Here is an 18,783-nt window from a genome sequence, read left to right on the forward strand (position 1 = left end):
GCTACCGCTTATGTAAAACATTTACACACATAAATTTGCTTGTGAAAACAGTAACCATCTTTGAAAAGATACACAGGAAAGGTTTCAGAGTGACGAGCCCCACAAGGGAAGTGGGGGGCTTGAAAAGCAAGGGTGGGAGGATTTACCTTTTTTGCATTCTATGTTTTCAGTATATGTTTAAAATTTGGTGTTCCTGTATACTTATTTTTTAATAAATCAACATAAAATTAAACACCTTGCAATGTTAGGAATCAAGTCCAACTCACTTCTAGGGCCAGCGTTCCAACCTCCCCTCACGCCGTTAAGTCGCACCTGTCATTGCCTTCCATTACATCGCTTCTATTTCAGCTTTTGGAACACGCCAAGACCTTCCTACCTTGAGATAGTTTGCATAAGCTGTTCTTGACCTCGGCTGCTGTCCTCTAGGTTCTTCTGGTGGTTGACATTTTCTTATTCTTCAAATCTCGGGTGCTATGCCATTTCGTCAAAGCGGTCATCCCTGGTCTCCCCCCCAAAACAATCATTGAATAAATGCCTCTCTCCCTGCCAGGTAGGCGGGGAGGGGTTACATCCCTAACCACCCAGTCTAAAGCAGTACCTCTCTTTCTGCCCTCTTTATGACCATTTATTTTCTTCGTAGCACCAGGGACAATCTGACGTTACCTTGTTCGTATATTCCCTTGGTTTACACTTCAGGGTCTCTATGAAAGCAAGAACCATGTCTTATCTTTATGCAGTATATACAAGAGGCCATACACTATCCTGTGTATTTTTATAAATAACATCTCCTTTAATCTACACAATAACTCATGAGGGAGGTTGGCTTGTAACCATTTTACCCTGAAGAACATTGAAGTGCAGAGGCGTTGAATAGCTTGCCCAATTAACTGAGTTGTAAATACCAGACTACGACGCGACGCTTTTTCGATATATAAACTGATGAATGGATAAAACTGACTAAATGATTGAATGAATAGAAATGTGAACTATTTTTTTTTTTTGCGTCTCCGGATGCCCCGCTCTACCGCAAGGAGGCGCTCTCTCCAAGGTCTTGATGTTAGTCCTTAAAGCGCGCACTCCCTTTGCGTCTCGGGCTCGCGCGCGCTGCCGCGGCACCGGAAGTGACTGAGCTTGCAAGTTCCCCCGGTCTCTTCAGGGGAAACTGAGGCCGGCTCGTTCGGAAGAGACAGAGCGAGCCATCAGCCAGGTAGGCCGGCCCGGGTCCGCGGTGCGGAACTCAGCCGCGAAGAGCCCTCGTGTTTGGAAACGACTTGGCCGATGAAGGGGGCATGTGGCCCCCCACGGCTCGCGGGGCTCGCAGGTGAGAGTGCCGCCTCACGAGAGTGCGTGACAGGCGCTGCGCCCAATGGGAGCCGTCGCCGACCCGCTTCCGTACGGACTGGGCTCGCTGATTGGCTACGCCGGGGCGGACCGCCGGGGGCGAGACCCCTCCTCCCATAAAGGTCTAGGGGGCGCCCCTGAGGGAGACCGGTTACCTAGCAACGGGGCGGTGGCCTGCCGGGTACCCGGCCTGGCGGGCGGGAGAAGCCGTGAGGCCGCAGCCCACCCACCCCGGGCTCTGGAGGGGTGCAGCCCTCGGCCCCCAAGCCCTCCCGAGGGTGCCAGGAAGCCGTCTGGGTTCTATTCCCAGAAATACGTGGCCTCTCAACTATGGGGGGGCCTCGAGGAGGCCTCGACCTCTCTCCCTGACCCGAGGAGAGGCCCAGCGCCTCACCCTCACCCCGTCTTTGTGCAGGGCGCCGGCGGCCATTGTGTCTATGCGGAGAATGGAGGAGCCGGCAGTCCGCCACCGCCACGTCCAGGGCTTTTGGGGAGTTCACAGAAAACCAAAGGCGTTTTTGGGGTGTCCCCGACCGTCAGCCTCCCGGAAAGGCCGAGGGATGGCCTTTCCGAAGTCAGACCGCAGATCCGAAGCAGTTCCCCCCTCCCGTCGTCCCCCATCGAAACCTTGAGCCCCATTGAGAAGTCCCTTCAGGGTTTCGGAAGCCTCACCCTGAGCTGCTACTTGAAATAGAAAAGGGGGGGGGGGGAGAAACACCTCACACACACATACACACACACACACGCGCGCGCGCGCACACACACAACTAAACCCCACACCAGCCTCTCCGGGAGAGTTCTCCTGGCTCCCAGTAGGAGGCGGAGAGCCAAGGGGCGTGCAAGAGCGAGGGGGCTGGGCTCCCGGGTGGCAGGAGGCCGTAGCTGCGGAGCGGCCGCCCTCGATCCGGGCGATGGAAGAGGAAACAAGCGAGGGGGCCGGTTCCTGAGCTTCGTAATTCCTGTGTCGCCTTCTGGGCTCGCAGCCTGCCGGGTCGCATGATCCCTCAAACCGGAGCTGTTTTTTTTTTTTGCAAGCCGCCGCGAGGCCGGCTGAGTTACCGGCATCCCGGCTGCCACCTCCTCTCCCGACCTATGATACAAAAGATCTTCCGGGGGCTGCACCTGCCTGCCGTCGCCTGAGACGGATTTGAATGTAGGTGGTGTGGGGAGGGAGTGGGGGCAGACTGCCCATGGGGTGGCTTTCCGAGGAAGGCATTTCGGAGAAAAGGGGGTGGCTGGGGCTAAAGGAGAAAAAAAAAAAAAGGCCGGTGTGATGATTCAGAGCCCGCTGGTGCTTTCAATTTGACTTCATTGAAGTCTCTTGGAAGCTAGAACCAGTTCTTCCTAAGAACCACAAAGAAATCAGTTCTGGTACCTGAAGGGGGAATGGGATGTTGTAGGGCAAATGACATGCACATTAATTTTTCATTTTTCTGAAGCTCTTTCTCTCCCTTCAGAACCTTATCTTGGCTTTGGATCGCAGAAGAAGACCACTAAGCAGAGACCAGACTCAGTGAGTGAGCAGGTGTTTTGGACAATGGACTGGTCGAGCCTATCCCTATTATAAAAATGTCTCAGAGCAACCGGGAGCTGGTTGTTGACTTTCTCTCCTACAAGCTTTCCCAGAAAGGATACAGCTGGAGTCAGTTTAGTGATGTGGAAGAGAACAGAACTGAGGCCCCAGAAGGGCCTGAATCAGAGATGGAAACCCCCAGTGCCATCAATGGCAACCCATCCTGGCACCTGGCGGACAGCCCTGCATTGAACGGAGCCACTGGCCACAGCAGCAGCTTGGATGCCCGGGAGGTGATCCCCTTGGCAGCAGTGAAGCAAGCACTGAGGGAGGCTGGCGATGAGTTTGAACTAAGGTACCGGCGGGCATTCAGTGACCTGACATCCCAGCTCCACATCACCCCAGGGACAGCATATCAGAGTTTTGAGCAGGTAGTGAACGAACTCTTCCGGGATGGGGTGAACTGGGGTCGCATTGTGGCCTTTTTCTCCTTCGGTGGGGCGCTATGCGTGGAAAGCGTAGACAAGGAGATGCAGGTATTGGTGAGTCGGATCGCAAATTGGATGGCTACTTACCTGAATGACCACCTAGAGCCTTGGATCCAGGAGAACGGCGGCTGGGTAAGGCCCATATCCCTGTGTGTCCCCTTCCTTTACCTCTGGTCAGAGAGACTCCCCAGTAGCCCCTGTAATACTGGGTGACCACTGGGGATGTTGATTGGCCTCTTTGCACTGTGAGAGGTTAACTTCTGAAACACAAATGACCTAGTTCTTGAAGAATCAGGCATCTTTGATTCTGGTTACCCTCATGACCCTACTCTTTCATACTTGTGTTCCAGTTTCTCAGCAGAGGAAAACAGCCTGTGTGTTCCTTTGGCCTCAGACTTGTGAGAGTGGGAAGTTACTCCAATTCTTCCCTCACCCTGACACAGTGCCCCACCAAGCAAAGGGGGGATGAGTATAATTCCTGGAGATCGTGAGCATCAGTTACCCATAAGCCCCTTTATTCTTACTCCCTTGGGGGGAGGGTATCAATCCTATTCTAGGCTTTTCTCCCCAAAATCAAGTCCCCTTTCTTCCATACATGGTGCTCTTTCCAGAACAAGACAAGGCCACACAGGACTTCCCATTGGCTTGATGGCTGAGGATTAATGTTAGGGTAGTGCCAGCTGTGTTTGCGTTTTGCCCCCATGTTCATTTGCCCTAAAGTGTGCGACTTTCTGTGTGGTTGGCCTGTTTGTGGAGCTCTTGCTGTGTCACACATTAAGCCCTGAGACTTTGCACCTCACTGCCTAGGGTCGGTTGGAGAGCTCCAGCTGTTCTGCCTGTTGCTTTCCGGCCAGAGCCCTGGGGCCTCTTCCTCAGCACTGTTTGCTGGCAAAGCAAGAACTGTTCTGTGGGGCTCTGTGGGACATTGCGATCCAATGACGGGCTTCAGAAACAAGCTGACATGGGTGTGAGTCCCAGCCTTGTCATTCAACTAGTTGTGTGACCTTGTGACCAAGGCCTGTTTATATTGAGCCTCAGTTTCTCACACTGAAAAAATGCAGCCAGCCCTCTTTGCCTTGCAGAGTGTCGCAGATCCTGGAGATAATGTGAACACAGTGACTGGCACCAGCAAGTTTGCTGTAGTTGTTACGGGGTCCTGACACACTTTGGGCCCAGGAGTTAAGCCTTATTCCTTTCCAGAGAGGGAGAATTCTCTTCCCCATCACCAGTCAGGATGAGATTGTGAGACCTTCTTAACCAGTGGTCATTGTAGGCAATTTTTTCCTCTTCTACAGTGAATGGAGTCTTATTTCCTGACTTATCTCCTTGCCAAGGGGAGGTGCAGAGCTTATGAGAGGTATTTCCTTCCTTATCTCCCTGTCTGGAGAGGTGCAAGGCTTTTGAGAGGCTCTGCCCCTCTGAACACCTAGAAAATTGAGTAGACTGTGGAAAATAAGTCATCTATTGAAGGGGCTGAGGTGGAAGGGACCATGCACCATGGCCTTAGGAATGTCAAGAATGCAATTATCCATAGGCTGGGCCTAGGGCGTGGTAGGCACTTCAGTTTACCACTGAGCAAGAGATCTCTGAGTTGCCTTGGAACCCCCCTGCTGTCTAATTTCCCATTTCTTTGCAACTTCATCAGTGCTTCCCTGCTGCCAGTTTTTATAAAAGGCAAAGGGGTCGAGTCAATAGATGTCAGATGACTGGGGGTGGAACTGGGGGGAGGTAAAGGTGGAAGGCTTTCTTGAGCTGAGGTGACCAGACTTGAAAGCCATTCTGTAAATGAACTCCCTGGGGGGATAAATGATTAAATAGTTCCTGTTGGTTTGTGCGATGACCTCTCTTATTCCCTCCTGCTTTGATTCTCTTTGGGGGCAAATATTTGTTCAGCTGATTATAGGAGGGACAGGATTCCAGTGCTTCTGACACACCCTCTGAGGCATCTCCAAGTGGGGACTTGGGCCATTGGCTCACTTTGCCTTTACTATTGTCTTTGGCCAGAGGTCCTAATATCAGGTGGATTGTGGCCAGCTATTCGCAAAAGGCAATCTGTGCGAGGTGCCTGGGCTGCCAGCCAGCCTCTGCAAAGGACCACCACAGCAGAGAATCACCAGTTACCCAGTGTATGCTGTGTGTGATGAGGCTTTAGATGCAGCAGTGCTGGGCAAATTCATTAGATCGCTACTGGACTGAAATTCCATCCTCTGTCTCTTTGCTAGAGAATTATCAGAGCCCGTTGGACAACATACCATATGTTACTTCCTCTTGGTGAACAGAGGAGATGTGTGTAGAAAAGCCAGTTATGTCAGAATCATTTCTGGGCACACATTTCTTCCTCAAGCCAGGAGGTAAAGAACATTTGACCCAGGATCCTTTGGGTAGAAGGTACCTGCCCACTTCCTTCTCAGGTATCATCCTGTTTGAGCTTCACAAACTGGCAATTGCAGTGGCATCTCACCACTTTTCTGTAGGCTGGGCAGAGGCATTCATGAGTGTAGGAGTTATGGCCACTTTGCCCTAGGGTATTTTCTCAATTTGGCGCATCTATAGGAACTGGAAGTTAGTCTTTATGGCATCTGTATTCAGCCTTAGGCATTGTGTTTTACTTATACAACCAAAAGCTATTGAGCATCTACTTTGAGGCAGGCATTGTGCCAGATGCTGGCCAGACATGGTACCTTCCCTCATGAAAATGACATGCTATTCACCCAATACCTTCCAGAATAGGTGGGTTTATTCCCAGTTTGCTTGTGAAACTTCTAGTGGCTAAATGACTGGCCCCAGGTGTCCCCCAGCCAGTTAAGTAACTGAGTTTATACCTATTTTGGCCTGACTCCAAAATCCAAGCTCTTTCCACCCATGTCAGGTTGTCCTAGGTTAATAAAGTGACCCAGACTGTGGTCACAGAAAGCCGGAGAGACTGTAAGGCCAAGCAAAGCTCACCTGTGGAGGTGCTCACCATAGGCTGTGATCCTGACATTGGTCAGGTAGCTGCAGGCAGAATAGAGCTTTTGTCATCAGTAATAGGTCCCAAAGACAGTGTGTAGACTTCCACTGGTAACGCTGGTAAAACTCAAATGGGTATTAGGGTTTTGCCCAGTCAGAGTTAATTTTTTCATTGTTAAACCCTCCTCAGGCCCTACCAATAGATAAGAATGGTGGGCCTGTGGAGAGAAGGTGGCCTGCCCTATGGATGTCTCTTTCAAGTTGGGTAATAATGCTCCAAGGACTGAAATTCCAGACTTAGCCATACCACCATCTGCCTGGAGTCACCTGGCAAGATGCTGAACCTGTTTGTCTCTCCTGTCCATCTGTCTCTCCCACCTGTAAAGTGGAATAATGATAGCCAGCTGCCATTGCTTGACTCTAGTAAAGGATCTAGAACAAAGGCCCTTCTTGTACCTTAATTGTAGGGTAGAAGCAGCTCTTTTAATAAATGAGCTACCTGCCTCAGAAAATTGAACCTTGCCCCTAGATTTTCTCAAGAAACAAAACCAGTTCCTGAAAGACCCACCTAGAATGGTGTATGATGTGACCTTCCCCAGAAGGACAGAGTATTTCAGGGCTTTGCAGTGGGAGTACAGGAAGACCCAGGTGGGCTAGCCCATTTGGGAATAGCTCCTGCTCCCCTTGTACATGGGGAGAGAACATAATTTGGCCTTTTCTAGGTTGCATGACTGTGGTCTTCTAGATTTTGTAGGTTTCTTCTTGCCTGTTCTGACTTCGGCAAGTATGTATGCTTAGCTGAAGCACCTCAGTGACCTTTGCCGATCTTAGCAGCTGTTGGCAGTTCTGCGGTTTTCTCGGGGAAACCCCATTAGAAACCCCAAACGTGGAAATTTTTAGTAATCTCATTCAGGTCACAAATGAGGTAGAAGTGTTTCAGGGGCTCCCCCTCAAAACACCCAGGTCTTCGGGATGTACATTTGGGGTTGCTGTTAAAACTCTTTTATCACCTCACAGGGTTTTCCAGACTCCCTAGGGCTAATTTCCCCCAGCAGCCCATGAAGCCCTTCTGGTTGAAAATTACCCAGGTATTTTTTCAGGGGGACCCAGCAGAACCCAGAGGGATTTCTTGAGTTTTGTGTGGGCAGTTGCCAGGTTTGTTTGGACTGCTGGCTGCAGAAAGCAGCAGTTGTTAGCTGCCCTCAGCTGGTTTCTGTCCTGAGGCCAGTGGACTTGAGCATCCTCCCCTAGGTCTGGCCGCCCTCTGAAAGCACCCTGATCCTTCCATCATGGGGCTTGCTTTCAGCAGTCATGATTTTGTCTGCATTCAGGGTAGAGAGATTTAGGATTAATTCCCAGTGAGCTGCCCTTCTGCAGAAATACAATCTCCTACCTTAATTAGCAGGATCCCATCCCTACCACCAATCTAATTCTAGGAGTCCTCCCTGAGGATTCGCTCTTTTCTTGGAAGGAGTCACTCTGCTCCTGGATCCTCTCTTCTTCTGTCCCTTCAGCCAACAGTCTGTCTTCCCCATTCCCAGTTGGAAACCTGAGTCAGACAGTCCCGCTGGATCCTTTTGTTTAGCCTGGGGAAGAGAAAACCCAGGAGAACATGATCACTGGTTTCAAATATCCGAAGGGAGAAGGGCTAGGCCTTTTTTTTATTGTTAAAGCAGAACTTGGATAAATGAGAAGATAACAGTGGTAGAATTTAAAAGTGTAGAGAAGAGATTTCTTACATTACCATGTATCTGCCAGGCTTAGGAGCTTCCTGAGGGTGGATTCTACATCTTGTCCATACATATTTCCTCAGCTCTAAGCAGAGGTCTTGGGCAGAGCAGGGACCTAACGAGACACTAACTTTCTGAAAAAGCAGACACTTCTTAAACCAGAATAGTGGGAATCACCCTTTATCTCATCATTCATTCATCAATTCAGGCAATGTTTACTGGCTTGTATCAGCTATCCAGGCTGTCCTAAGTATAAGGAATACAGAAGTAAACAAAGCTACATTTCTGTTCTGGTGGGAGTTTGCACTCTAGTGAAGATACAACATGTAACTAATAATTATATATGCATACACGATGTAACATGTGAGTAGTGCTGTGAAGAAAATAAAACTTAATTTTTTAAGAGTGGCTAGAGAAGGTGTCACCGAGAAACAGTATTTGAACGAAGACCTGAAGGAACTGAGACGGTAGGTGAGCTGGGTGCCTGTCGAGTGTTCCAAGTAGAGGGGAGTGGACTCAGGAGGAAGCATGCTTGGCCTGGTCAGGGATTGGCTAGAAGGCCGATGTGACTGTAGAAGACAGCAAGAGGGAGAGCTGGAGGAGGGTGCCAGGGGAAAGTGTTTGGGACCCAGGGTCCCAGATTCACAAAGGCATTTCAGACCATGATGAGGACTTGGCTTGGACTGAAAGAGAGGCCGGGAGACAGTTTGGGACACAGTGAAGGTTTTGAATTCTGCAAGGGTGGCTTCATGGAACTCAAGAAGAGACTGATTAGACTGTCAGCTGAGAAAGAACAGTGTCTTGGATCGGAAGGTGAATGTAGAAGTGGTGGGGTGGGGGTGGGGGCGCTGGGGAGTAAGGGGAGGCTTGAGCCTGCCTTGTTGCCGTGTTCCACCACCTTGGAAGCCACCTTTTTTTTTTTTAAGCACTACAGATCTTAGAATCAGGGCTATTAGGTAAAGTTAAATGGCTTTTCAAGGATAGGTGTCTCCAAAAGTGATATTCTGAATGGCCCTCCTCCACTTTAGTAGCATTATTTCTGTGTGAATAACTAACATTTGGGTTCAAGTTCTAATTCATCCATGTCTAGCAATGTGACCTTGGGCACACTCCTTGAACTCTTCAAACCTTGGGGCAAATAATAATACCTGCTTCACAAAGTCATAGCAAAGACCCTGTGAGGGATCCTGAGGAGTGCCTGAGCTGCACAGGCTGGAGCCATGTTGGGATCATCATTCTTACCATGTTCACGACAGAATTAATGACATTCACAGAGACCGGTTCACAGAATCTTCAGCGTCCATTCTTCTCTTGGAGTCTCCCTAGTGACCTTCTAGCACTTAGGGCAGCAGGCCCTGGCGGTGCTCCTAGTTGTGGCCTTGGAATCAGGACCCCAGTTCTACTGTTGATCCACTCAAGCTCACTATCTCACCTTGGCCAGATCACTTCCCCCACAGGCTCCAGCTTCCCCCTGAGTAGCGGGAGGCTGAGTAGGCAATATAGGAATCCTGGCGGCTCTGCTGGCCTTAGGCCTTGAGGCAGATTTGCCCCATTATGGCATATTCACATGAGTCTCAGGAGCACTCTTCTGCCAACAACTACAGCACCTTAGCTGCAAAAAGTGAATTCCAGTATCACTGCAGCAGGACATGTGTCCTAGACTCCCACAATCCTAGTACTCCTCCTTTACAGCTTACAGAGCACTTTCGCAGCCACCTTGCCTTTCTGATGCTGGTGGAGGGAGGGAGAGGGTGTGTCTGGGTGGAGCATTGTCTCCATTTGGACGGAAATCAGGTTGAGAAAGCTGAAGTGACTTGCTCAAGATTACCTCAGGAGGAAGGTGCAAAATTTGAAATCTCAAATCCGGATTTGACCCCTTACTTGCTGGATGATCTTGGGCAAGTCTTTCCACTTGTAAGTGGCTATAAGAACTCCTTGTTCTGAAGTTTCAGTGAGTTGAATCTTGTCTTAGGCTTTCAGAATCCTGACTGTCATCAGCTGCAACACAGCAGCCTTGTCCTTGGGCTCCTCTAGTCACATTATCCAGCTTCCCGTTTATTACATATTGATTTTTGCAAATAGTGTTTTCACAGAAAGAAACTGCCTTTGGGACCTTCTGCTACTTGGTTTCATCCCTTTTGAGACTCGGGCCAAGCTGGAGCCTTACTGTGAGCTCCAAGCTACATGATTTTTTGGGCAGACTCCAGAGTTCCCCTCGGAACTAGAGGTTTTCTCTCGCTCTTCAGGAAATGCCATTGCAATGACTTCCATGGACTGCTTCCTGTCCCAGCCCTGCAGCCGGATTCCTGCTGGCGAGAGTGTGGAAGCTGGAAAGTCAAGTCCCTAGAGGCACCCTGCCACAAGCTACTTTTTTTGGACCTGTCCCTCCCTTTCCTCTTGTCAATTATTTTTTTGCTCCCTCCTCCTTCACCCAGTTCTCTCTCCAGTTTGGGACCATCCCTTTAAGACTTACAGGGTGCGTTTCTACTTCGTTCTGATAGACCTTTCATCACCATATCCCCACAGCATGCTCAGGGGTTGGTCAGAACTCTTGGGTTCTCGCTATGGCTCCATCACCCAGTAGCAGTTCTAGTCTTGGACTCCCCCTAGAGGGACATTAAACCTGTCACTTGCAGTGCCTTATGTCATCCATTAACCCTGAGTTCCCCCAGGGGTCCCCACCCAACCCCTACACAGAAGAGACTCCTAAGAGACCTCTTAGAGGTTTGGTATGTATCCTGCCTCATGGAGCTGGATGATGAGGACAGAATGAAGCCCAGCCTGCCTCCCCCCTCCTCACTGCCCCCCAGTCACCTTTCAGAAGGAAAGGAGAAGGTTGAAAACCTTGTTGGACAATCATCTGAGGAATGGGAGCTGGCTTGGGAGGGGATTGGAACGCACTCAACTATGCCTCAGATCCTTTGTTCCGCTCTTGAAAGGGAAACATTCCCCTCCCTCCTCCCTGGCCACACACACGTGCCTTTGTTCCCCCAAGTCAGGCGGGGCTGGGAACACAGTGTCCCTTCCAAGGAGTCTGACTTGCCTCCCCAGAGGCTGGCCTCCTGGTCTTTGGGACTGGGGTTTTTGTTCAGGAGCCCCGAGCCCTGTGTCCTTTCCACAGGAAAGTCTTTCCCTCAGAGGCTGACAACTTGCCTACAAACAGCTGCCGGGACTTCCCTGGAATTATTCCATGGGATGCCCATGTCCCAGGATAAAGCAGTTCCTCCCTCTTATTCCACTTGGTGATTAACATTATTGTTAACATTACTATTAATAGCACCTAACATGTATCAAGTGCTTACTCTATGCCAGGCATTGTTCAGAGTACTTTACATGTATTAATTTATTCCATTCTCATAGACACAGCCTGAAGTAGGAACTATTATTACCCCAGTTTTACAAATGGGGAAACTGAGGCGCAGAGAGGCAAAGCAGCTTCTGCAGGGTGGTATAGTGGTAAGTGGCAAAACCTGCGTGGGTAGCTTTCCGGCTCCCACTTTTAAACACTGCACTGGGCCCCCACCCCCATGTCCCAGTGTCGAGATGATTGTTGGCATTTGTCCACTGCTCACTGTGTGCCAGGCCTTTTACCAACTTCATCTCTGTGCTACAATCCCAAAAACCTCATCATTAAAGAACATTGGGATTTGGGAAGGCCCAGTTAGGGAACCAAATCTGTCTTACTCCAAAGCCTGAGTTGTTATTGCTAACGTTTCTTAAAGCCCCTCCAAGATGGGTGGTGTTACCTTCATTTTCTGATTGAGAAGACTTCGGGCCTCGGAGGCTAGTACCAGAAAGACTAGGGATTCAAGGTCCGGCTGTTGAACTTCCCCACAAAACCTTATCATTCACTAGATGCAGTTCACAGTGAAGTAGGTGAGGCAAGTATGTTCAGTCCCTTTTCAAGAAGAACTTAAGGAAAGGGGCTTAAATTATAGTAAGTGGCAGAGTCCATGTTCTAACTTTTAGTCCAGAGTGATCGATTTCGCTTGCCTCCCCCAGGCTGGAGTCTTTGCCAGCAGCTGTCTTCATGTCATGTTGCAGTTGTTAAATCAGCAGATACTGGTGAAAGCTGTATGTGTGCTGAGTGCGGGAGCCCGGGGATGCGGTGGTGCATGGGTGTGGGTCCCATCCTCAGTAGTCTGTTTCCATGCCCCGCATCTTGGCCTTGCCGGTCCTCTGCCGCCTGAAGTTGGCCGAGTGCAGCATCCACGCCCCCTTGGCTCCCAGACACACCACCTAGCACTCATTGCAGTTGGCGTGTGTGACGATCACCGTCACACCCTTGGGTAAAAACTCAGTTCATATTTGAAACTTAGCTTGACCTCTTGCTGGTATAAGACTGAGCAAGTCAGCTTCAAGTTCTCATAAGTCCGACCAACAGAATACTTCCAACCTACCAAAGTAAGCCAGCTTGCTTGAAAGTACTGTGCAAACGTGCATTTTAGAATAATAACAGATACTCTGTGTTGAGTGCCAGGTGCCGTGTATAACTCTTCACATAATCGTCTCATTGGGTTCTCTCAACTCTGGTGTCAAGATGGAGAATCCCGAGCTTAGAGAGACTCCTCAGAGTGTCCACAGGAACTCTCCCTGTCAGAGATGGTGCTGGGTCTTGCACTCAGATGTACCTGGTGCCAAAGCCTGCTCTCAAGCCACTGCGTCATTGCTTCTTTGCAGGCCTGGACTGGCTTGTTTCACCCTAAGCACCTGGCAAAAGGCCCAAGATTGTGCAAGGGTTTGGCCAGGATCTGCTCAATGAACATGAAAGACTGTTATTAGATTCAGGTTAGGCTACAAAAATGTCTCTCCCTGAGGAAGTAAACTGATTTGAAGCAATAGGAACAGACCAGAACACTTGGTGAATGACTGCAGGCAAGCTGTGCCAAATCTGTGGTGTAGACTCCAGAAGTAGAGAGAGTCAGACCCACTGGCTGCATCCCACAGGTGACCTGGATCTCTGCCAAACAGGCCACTTCCACCATCAGCTACCCACTTGATTACTCAGTCCAGAGGCCTCCACCCTCAGCCTGCATCATCAGGACTTATCTTCTCCCTCACCAACCCAGACTCCTCAGTGCCAGTAGTGGGAATTGTCCAGCAGGGCAAGAAGGCCATTGGAGCCGGGAATAATAATGGCTTTCTCAGCAGTGCTGGCTTTGTGCCGTTCACACTGACACCTCAGTTTCCTCTTCTGTAAATTGAAGATAATGGTAATCTCTGAATGAAGATAGTGGTAATTTTCTTTCTTATAGGCGTGTGTTTCTTTTGCCCTAAATCTCATCAGGGCTGTTTTATCATTTAGGTCTCAACTCAAACAACACCTCTTCAGAGGCCACCCATGTTTACTTGCTTGTTGTCTGTCTCCTCCAGTAAACTACCAGAGTGTAGGGACTTTGTCTCATTTTTTACCTTTATCTGGAGCCTCCAGCAGAGGAGACACTCAGCTGACATTTGTTGAGTGAGTGAGTGATTGTGTGGCCCACTAAAACCAGTGCCTGACATGCAGCATGTTCTGTCAACATTGGTTAAGCATCATTCCTACATAGTAGGGAGTATGGAGCATGATGACTTTCGGTAAGTGAAAAGACTGTGGGAATTGCTGGAATGGTAGGTAAGAACCACCTAGCCAGAGCTAGAGGGTGGAAGCAGTTGGAAGACATTGAGGAGGCAGATTGCTTAGTCTGAAGGACGTCTGGGTTGGCGGTAAGCTGGCCAGGGGGAATGGCGCTTGTGACAGATCGAGGGCAAGAGTGACCATGGTAGGGCCTGGCGGAAGGCTCGGGGGTGGCTTATGTAGAGGTGAGCCTGATCAGGGGAGACCCAGAGCTCCAAATGGTTGCAGTCAGGTCTCTGGGAACCCCTGGGAAAGAGAAACCCTTGCCAGCTGGAGCCCAGCAGGCAGAGCTGCAGGGAGATAAAAGCCAGAGGCACCTGCGACCTATAGAGCAGGTAGTCTACTCTGGTTGTTATTTTGGGGCTGTAGGCCAGGTGCAGATTCAAAGACTTGATTGAAGCCTTTTGGCAACTCTGGTCTCAGCAGGGTAAACATCACCTGTCTTCTGCCACCTGCAGCAACAATGCCAGGAAGGTACCCTGGGCAGACCCAAAGTGGCCCAGCTTTCTAGCTGCCCTTGTGGAACAAGAAATACCCCCAGGAGAGGCCACTCCTTCCCTGCCCCTTGGCTCCCTTTCTGGGGAGCTCAGGTGGCAGAAAGGTACCTCCTGCCCAAGAGGCCCCCCATGGTTCCTGACCTTGGAAGGCAGGGGCGGGGCATTGGGAGCCGTTGACAGCTGGGCCCAGCTGGGGGGAGGGGTCAGTTTGGGAGCAGGTGCAGATTTCGGGGAGGGTGGGGCCTGAAGGGAAGTAGGGATCTTGGTAGACTGCAAAATTTCCCTCACCATCCCCCAGTCACAGCTGGCTTCTCCAGGAACCTGATGACCTAGTTACAATGCTTAGAAGTTGTTAGCTTAGCTTGCAGTTCAGGGCTGTGCCAGTCTCTCTTCTCTGAAGCTTCTTGGGTCCAAAAGGTATGCTGGCACATCCCCTGAGAGGCTCCACGTGAAGGACATACAGGCTTCTTGCCTAAGAGAGGAAGGAACCAATCGGACTTCTTTCCTTCCTCCTTGTGTGCACCCGCCCCTGTTCCCTTCTGTTTCTCTCAAGGGAGTTGGCGGGTGGCAACCCTGGAGGTTCAGTGTGGAGAGAGACTCCTGTTGCCCTAGGGATAGATTGAGCATACCTGGCCACTCCTGCTTACCCACCCATCTCAGTGTAAAGTTAAGAGCCACCTAATGGAAAGGGGGGAGGAAAATCTGTTGCATGCTCTGGATGCCCCAGCCTTCCCTGGTGGCCGTCCCTGGTATTCCTGGTGTCTGCCTCTCCATTGTCTCCCTGGAGGAATTCCATCACGTTAAAGGGTCAGGTAGAAATTTTGACAAACTAATACTGAACCTACTTGTTCTGTAGTTATCCTTGGGCAAATTACTTAATCTCCACCAGTCTTAGTTTCCTCATCTATAAAAAGGAATAATAATACACAGTGCTTTTCTTGAAGACTCTTGCGAGCATGAAAATAACTGGGAAGCTGCATGGAGTACTTAGCATGGAGCCTGGCATATAGTAATTACTCAGTATGACAGCTACTATTACTGCTATTATTACCAGATTGCCTGCACAGGTGATCAAGTTGCTGTGATCACTATGGAGCTATCCTCCAAGAGTAGGCTTTTAGGCTGACATAGTGTGTGGATATTTTTTGAACAGAGAGCTTAGAGATTTTAAGATTCAGGAAACTGAGGATGTTGCTTAATAATCTGTCTCTTACCTCCCCTAAAAGGGCCTCAAGATCCTGGCACAGAACTGGGCACATAGAAGGCGTTCCGTCATGTGTCATCTGAGGGGATGACTTAATGGGTTAAATATTAAAGTCGCCTAGGAGCACAGCTACCACATAGTAGGTGCTTGCCATATTTGAAAGGTTAAAAAAGTTGTTGTGGGGACTCTGGAGTTTTTCCATGAGGGCCCCTCTTGCCAAGTTCTGCCTCTTGCCTCATCTGTTGAGGGAAGATAACGGCCGCCATGCCTCCCTCCTGGGCTGGCAGTGAGGCCAAGGAGAAGATAGATGAAAAAGCACTTTGAGAACTCTTAAGTGTTTGCTCCTTGGCTGAAGTCACAGCCATAGCTATGTCATTCATTCATGCAACCAACAAGCAGTTTTTGAGTAGAAGAACTATCCTAGCTCTCTCACTTACCTAATAACTTCATGAATTTGAACAAGTTACTGTACTTCTCTAAACTTGGACATTTATAAAATGGAAATAATACTCATTTCACTGGATTGTTGGGAGAAGTTGCTCTGAGCCAATTGAGGATAGAAACTGTCTTACTCACGGTTAACTACTACAAGGCCTAGCACTTGGTGGCTAAGTGTTTAGTGACAGGTAACAGACTTCCTTATGATCAATGGTGTATGTAAAGTGCCCCTGAGAATGTCTGGTGGAGACTAAGAGCTCACCCTCACCAAGTGCTGGGTCTTCCATTTTCTTCTCACTGTGAAGTTCGGTCATTCATTGATTCAGCCACTGGTTACCTTTTGCCGTCAAATTACCATGCAAGGCCAGACCTCTTGAGTGTGACTCATCTGAGAAATAGAAATGATGGGAAATAGAAATGAGTATTAACTCTTAAGCACTGGATGTCCTCACCCACCTGGGCTGGATTGCTAAGTGGAACCTCTGACCCAGCCAGGATCAGTACAGCTTAAACATGAAACTGAGGCATAGTCGGCCTCACCCCACATTCACCTCTGATTCAGAATAAGAACAACACCCCTGTCCTACCCACTCTCCATCTGCTGTTCTATGAGAAAAATTTCCCTTTGCTCACAGCACTCACATTCATCTGGGGTTGCCATATAAAGAAGTTTCAGAAATGGCCCTTGGGGCAGGATCTAAGGAGGGAGCCCAAGGCTACGACTCTGGGTCTCCTGGGACTGGGTCAAGCAGCAGGTGCAGACATGAGGCCCCAGGCTAGCGACTGAGTGATGAAACTGAGATACGTAGAGCCAGGCAAGAAGTCAGCCCAAGGGAAGCTGCCTGCCTGTCCATGCAGGTGTCTGGGCACCTGGGACAGTTTCTGGGTCTGATTTAGTGGTGGAAGTTGGGGTTCCAAATTAGCACCTCAAGCCTCAGTGAGGTGAACCTGGGGAACTCCAGAGGAAAGCCTGCGGTTGGCACCCACTCAGCACCTTTGACTCCTCAGACCCCTTCAGGGTAAAAGAGTCCCTTCCTCTTGCCTCCACAGCACCTACTACAGGTAGAGCTCCAGGGACAATGAAGTAACAAGGCTAGCTTCCCAGATGGGGCCCCTGCTGTGAGCTGGGCACTGTGCTGAGGGCTGGCCAAGATAATGGGATCGTTTTTGTAACTAGAAATGTGGACTCCGGAGCTGGACGGAGCTGAATCTCAGTCAGTGCTATCGTGTACCAGCTATTTGACCATGGGCACATCCCCTCGTATATCCCCTCTGAGTCTCTTTGAACCCCAGAACCCTTGTCTGAAAGATGGAGGTAATAATACCTTCTTATAGGTTTTCTTTTTCTTTTATTTTTTCTTAATGAGATCATCCTTGTCAAGTGTAGCACATGTTACAGTAATTTTAATGATAGCTATCATTTGGATATTTCCTATGTGTTAATTCATCGAATTTTTTAAAAAGTACCATCCAGGTAAGTATTATTCTTACTCTCATTTTTACAGAGGAGAAAAGTGAGGCATAATGAAGTTAAGGAGCTTGTCCAAAGACACACAGCTAGTGAATGATAAAGCCACGATTTGAACCTAGACAGTCTGGCTCCAGAACCCACATATTCTACCTGTGGGTAGGAGGTGCAGTAAATGTGGCTGCTGTTACTTTTGTATCCAGCAGTGTAGCTGTCTTGGTTTAGGTCTATCTGTTGAATGTTGAATGTTGAGTTCAGTAAAGGCAAGAAACCCGTTCTTAATCACCTTGCATCCCCAGAGAACAACATAGTACTCAGAGTACTCATTAATATTTGCGTAATGGCTGAGAATATTCCTTCTCTTCATTAATCAGTCAGTAGCTCTTTATCGACCATTTCCTCTAGGCGAGATTTGAGCTAAATCCTAAGAGAAATGCAGAGTACAACTATGCTTCTGTAAACGGAAGATTGGGTGTGTGTGGTGGGGAGCATTCCAGAGCACTGTGTCATTGGCAGAAACTTCCACACAGGAGGCAGAAACAATACAGGTGACTTGGGGATGTTTTCCAAGCTGGGATTCCCACCCCTCCCTGATTGGGCAACTGCCTGCATCTTCCTGCTGAGCCAGGTCACACAGATTCTCTCCACCTGTCCAGCTCAGAGCTGCTCCTTCTCTTGGCTCTTGAGATTGCACCTTTTTTGCTCAGACAGCCAGTTCATGAGCACCTGGAATGACAGGGGCAAGTCAGAAATTTGGAGCTGGAAGGGGCCTTTAAAAATCACACGTACATCTTAAGAGGTATAAACATTGACCCCTAAAATTTAGTGTTATAAACCAATGTTACTACAATTAAAATAAAGAAAATTAAAAAGTCAGATTAAAATTGGGCATGTTCAGGTGACAGCACCGTGGACTGAAAAGAAAAAAATTAACATGTATATATATACAACATTAAGTTCGCCACTAGAAGTCCAGCCCTATCTTTCACATACTCACATACATGCATTCACACATACTTACATGTCACTCTTGTCCCAACACTGGGACCAGAGTGATCTTTTAAAAACCAAGTTACAATCTGCACAGATCCTGGCTTACAGTGCTCCCAGAGCCCTGACCTCTCTAAGGTCTGCCTGATCTGGTATTGGCTGATTGAGTCTTCCACGACCCCACCCGTCCACTCTGTACTCAGGCCACCAGGGCTCTTGCTGTTTCTGGCACACTTGTCCCTGCCTAAGGGTCTTTGAAGTTGCTGTTCCCTCTCCCTGGATGCCCAGCTCCTGGTCCTTGCCTGACTGTTCTTTCAGTTTCAAGCACACAGGTCGCATCCTCTGAAATATTCTCTTTGACCTTTGATTGGAGCCAAGCTTCTTCTAAATCACTCTCCAGCCTCTTTACTGTCTTGTATTTTTATCATAGCACAACCTCTAACCTCTAACTGAAATTTTCTTTTTGTTTACTTGTGTTTTGTCTGTCTCATCTACTGAAATACAGGCTCCATGACTATAAGGAGCTTGGTTTGGTCTTCATTTTACCG

The 18,783-nt window shown here is 49.1% G+C and overlaps 1 protein-coding gene across 7 annotated transcripts in view; it reads left to right on the plus strand.

The window, feature by feature from the left end:
- The first annotated feature begins 1,121 nt into the window (after nt 1–1,121).
- The window catches only part of BCL2L1 (BCL2-like 1), a 44,754-nt gene continuing 27,092 nt past the window's right edge, over nt 1,122–18,783 (plus strand). The window contains exons 1-3 of one of the 7 annotated variants that reach the window (XM_012728417.1): nt 1,122–1,207; nt 2,377–2,494; nt 2,799–3,474. In XM_012728417.1, the coding sequence (XP_012583871.1) occupies nt 2,911–3,474 (564 nt within the window). In that variant the 5' untranslated portion in view covers nt 1,122–1,207; nt 2,377–2,494; nt 2,799–2,910. The other 6 variants (XM_012728418.1, XM_012728420.1, XM_012728419.1 and 3 more) reach the window with 6 other exon arrangements.

Source organism: Condylura cristata, unplaced genomic scaffold, assembly GCF_000260355.1.
Source record: "Condylura cristata isolate star-nosed mole 26May11 unplaced genomic scaffold, ConCri1.0 scaffold00022, whole genome shotgun sequence".
In the NCBI taxonomy this organism is placed as follows: Eukaryota; Metazoa; Chordata; class Mammalia; order Eulipotyphla; family Talpidae; genus Condylura; species Condylura cristata.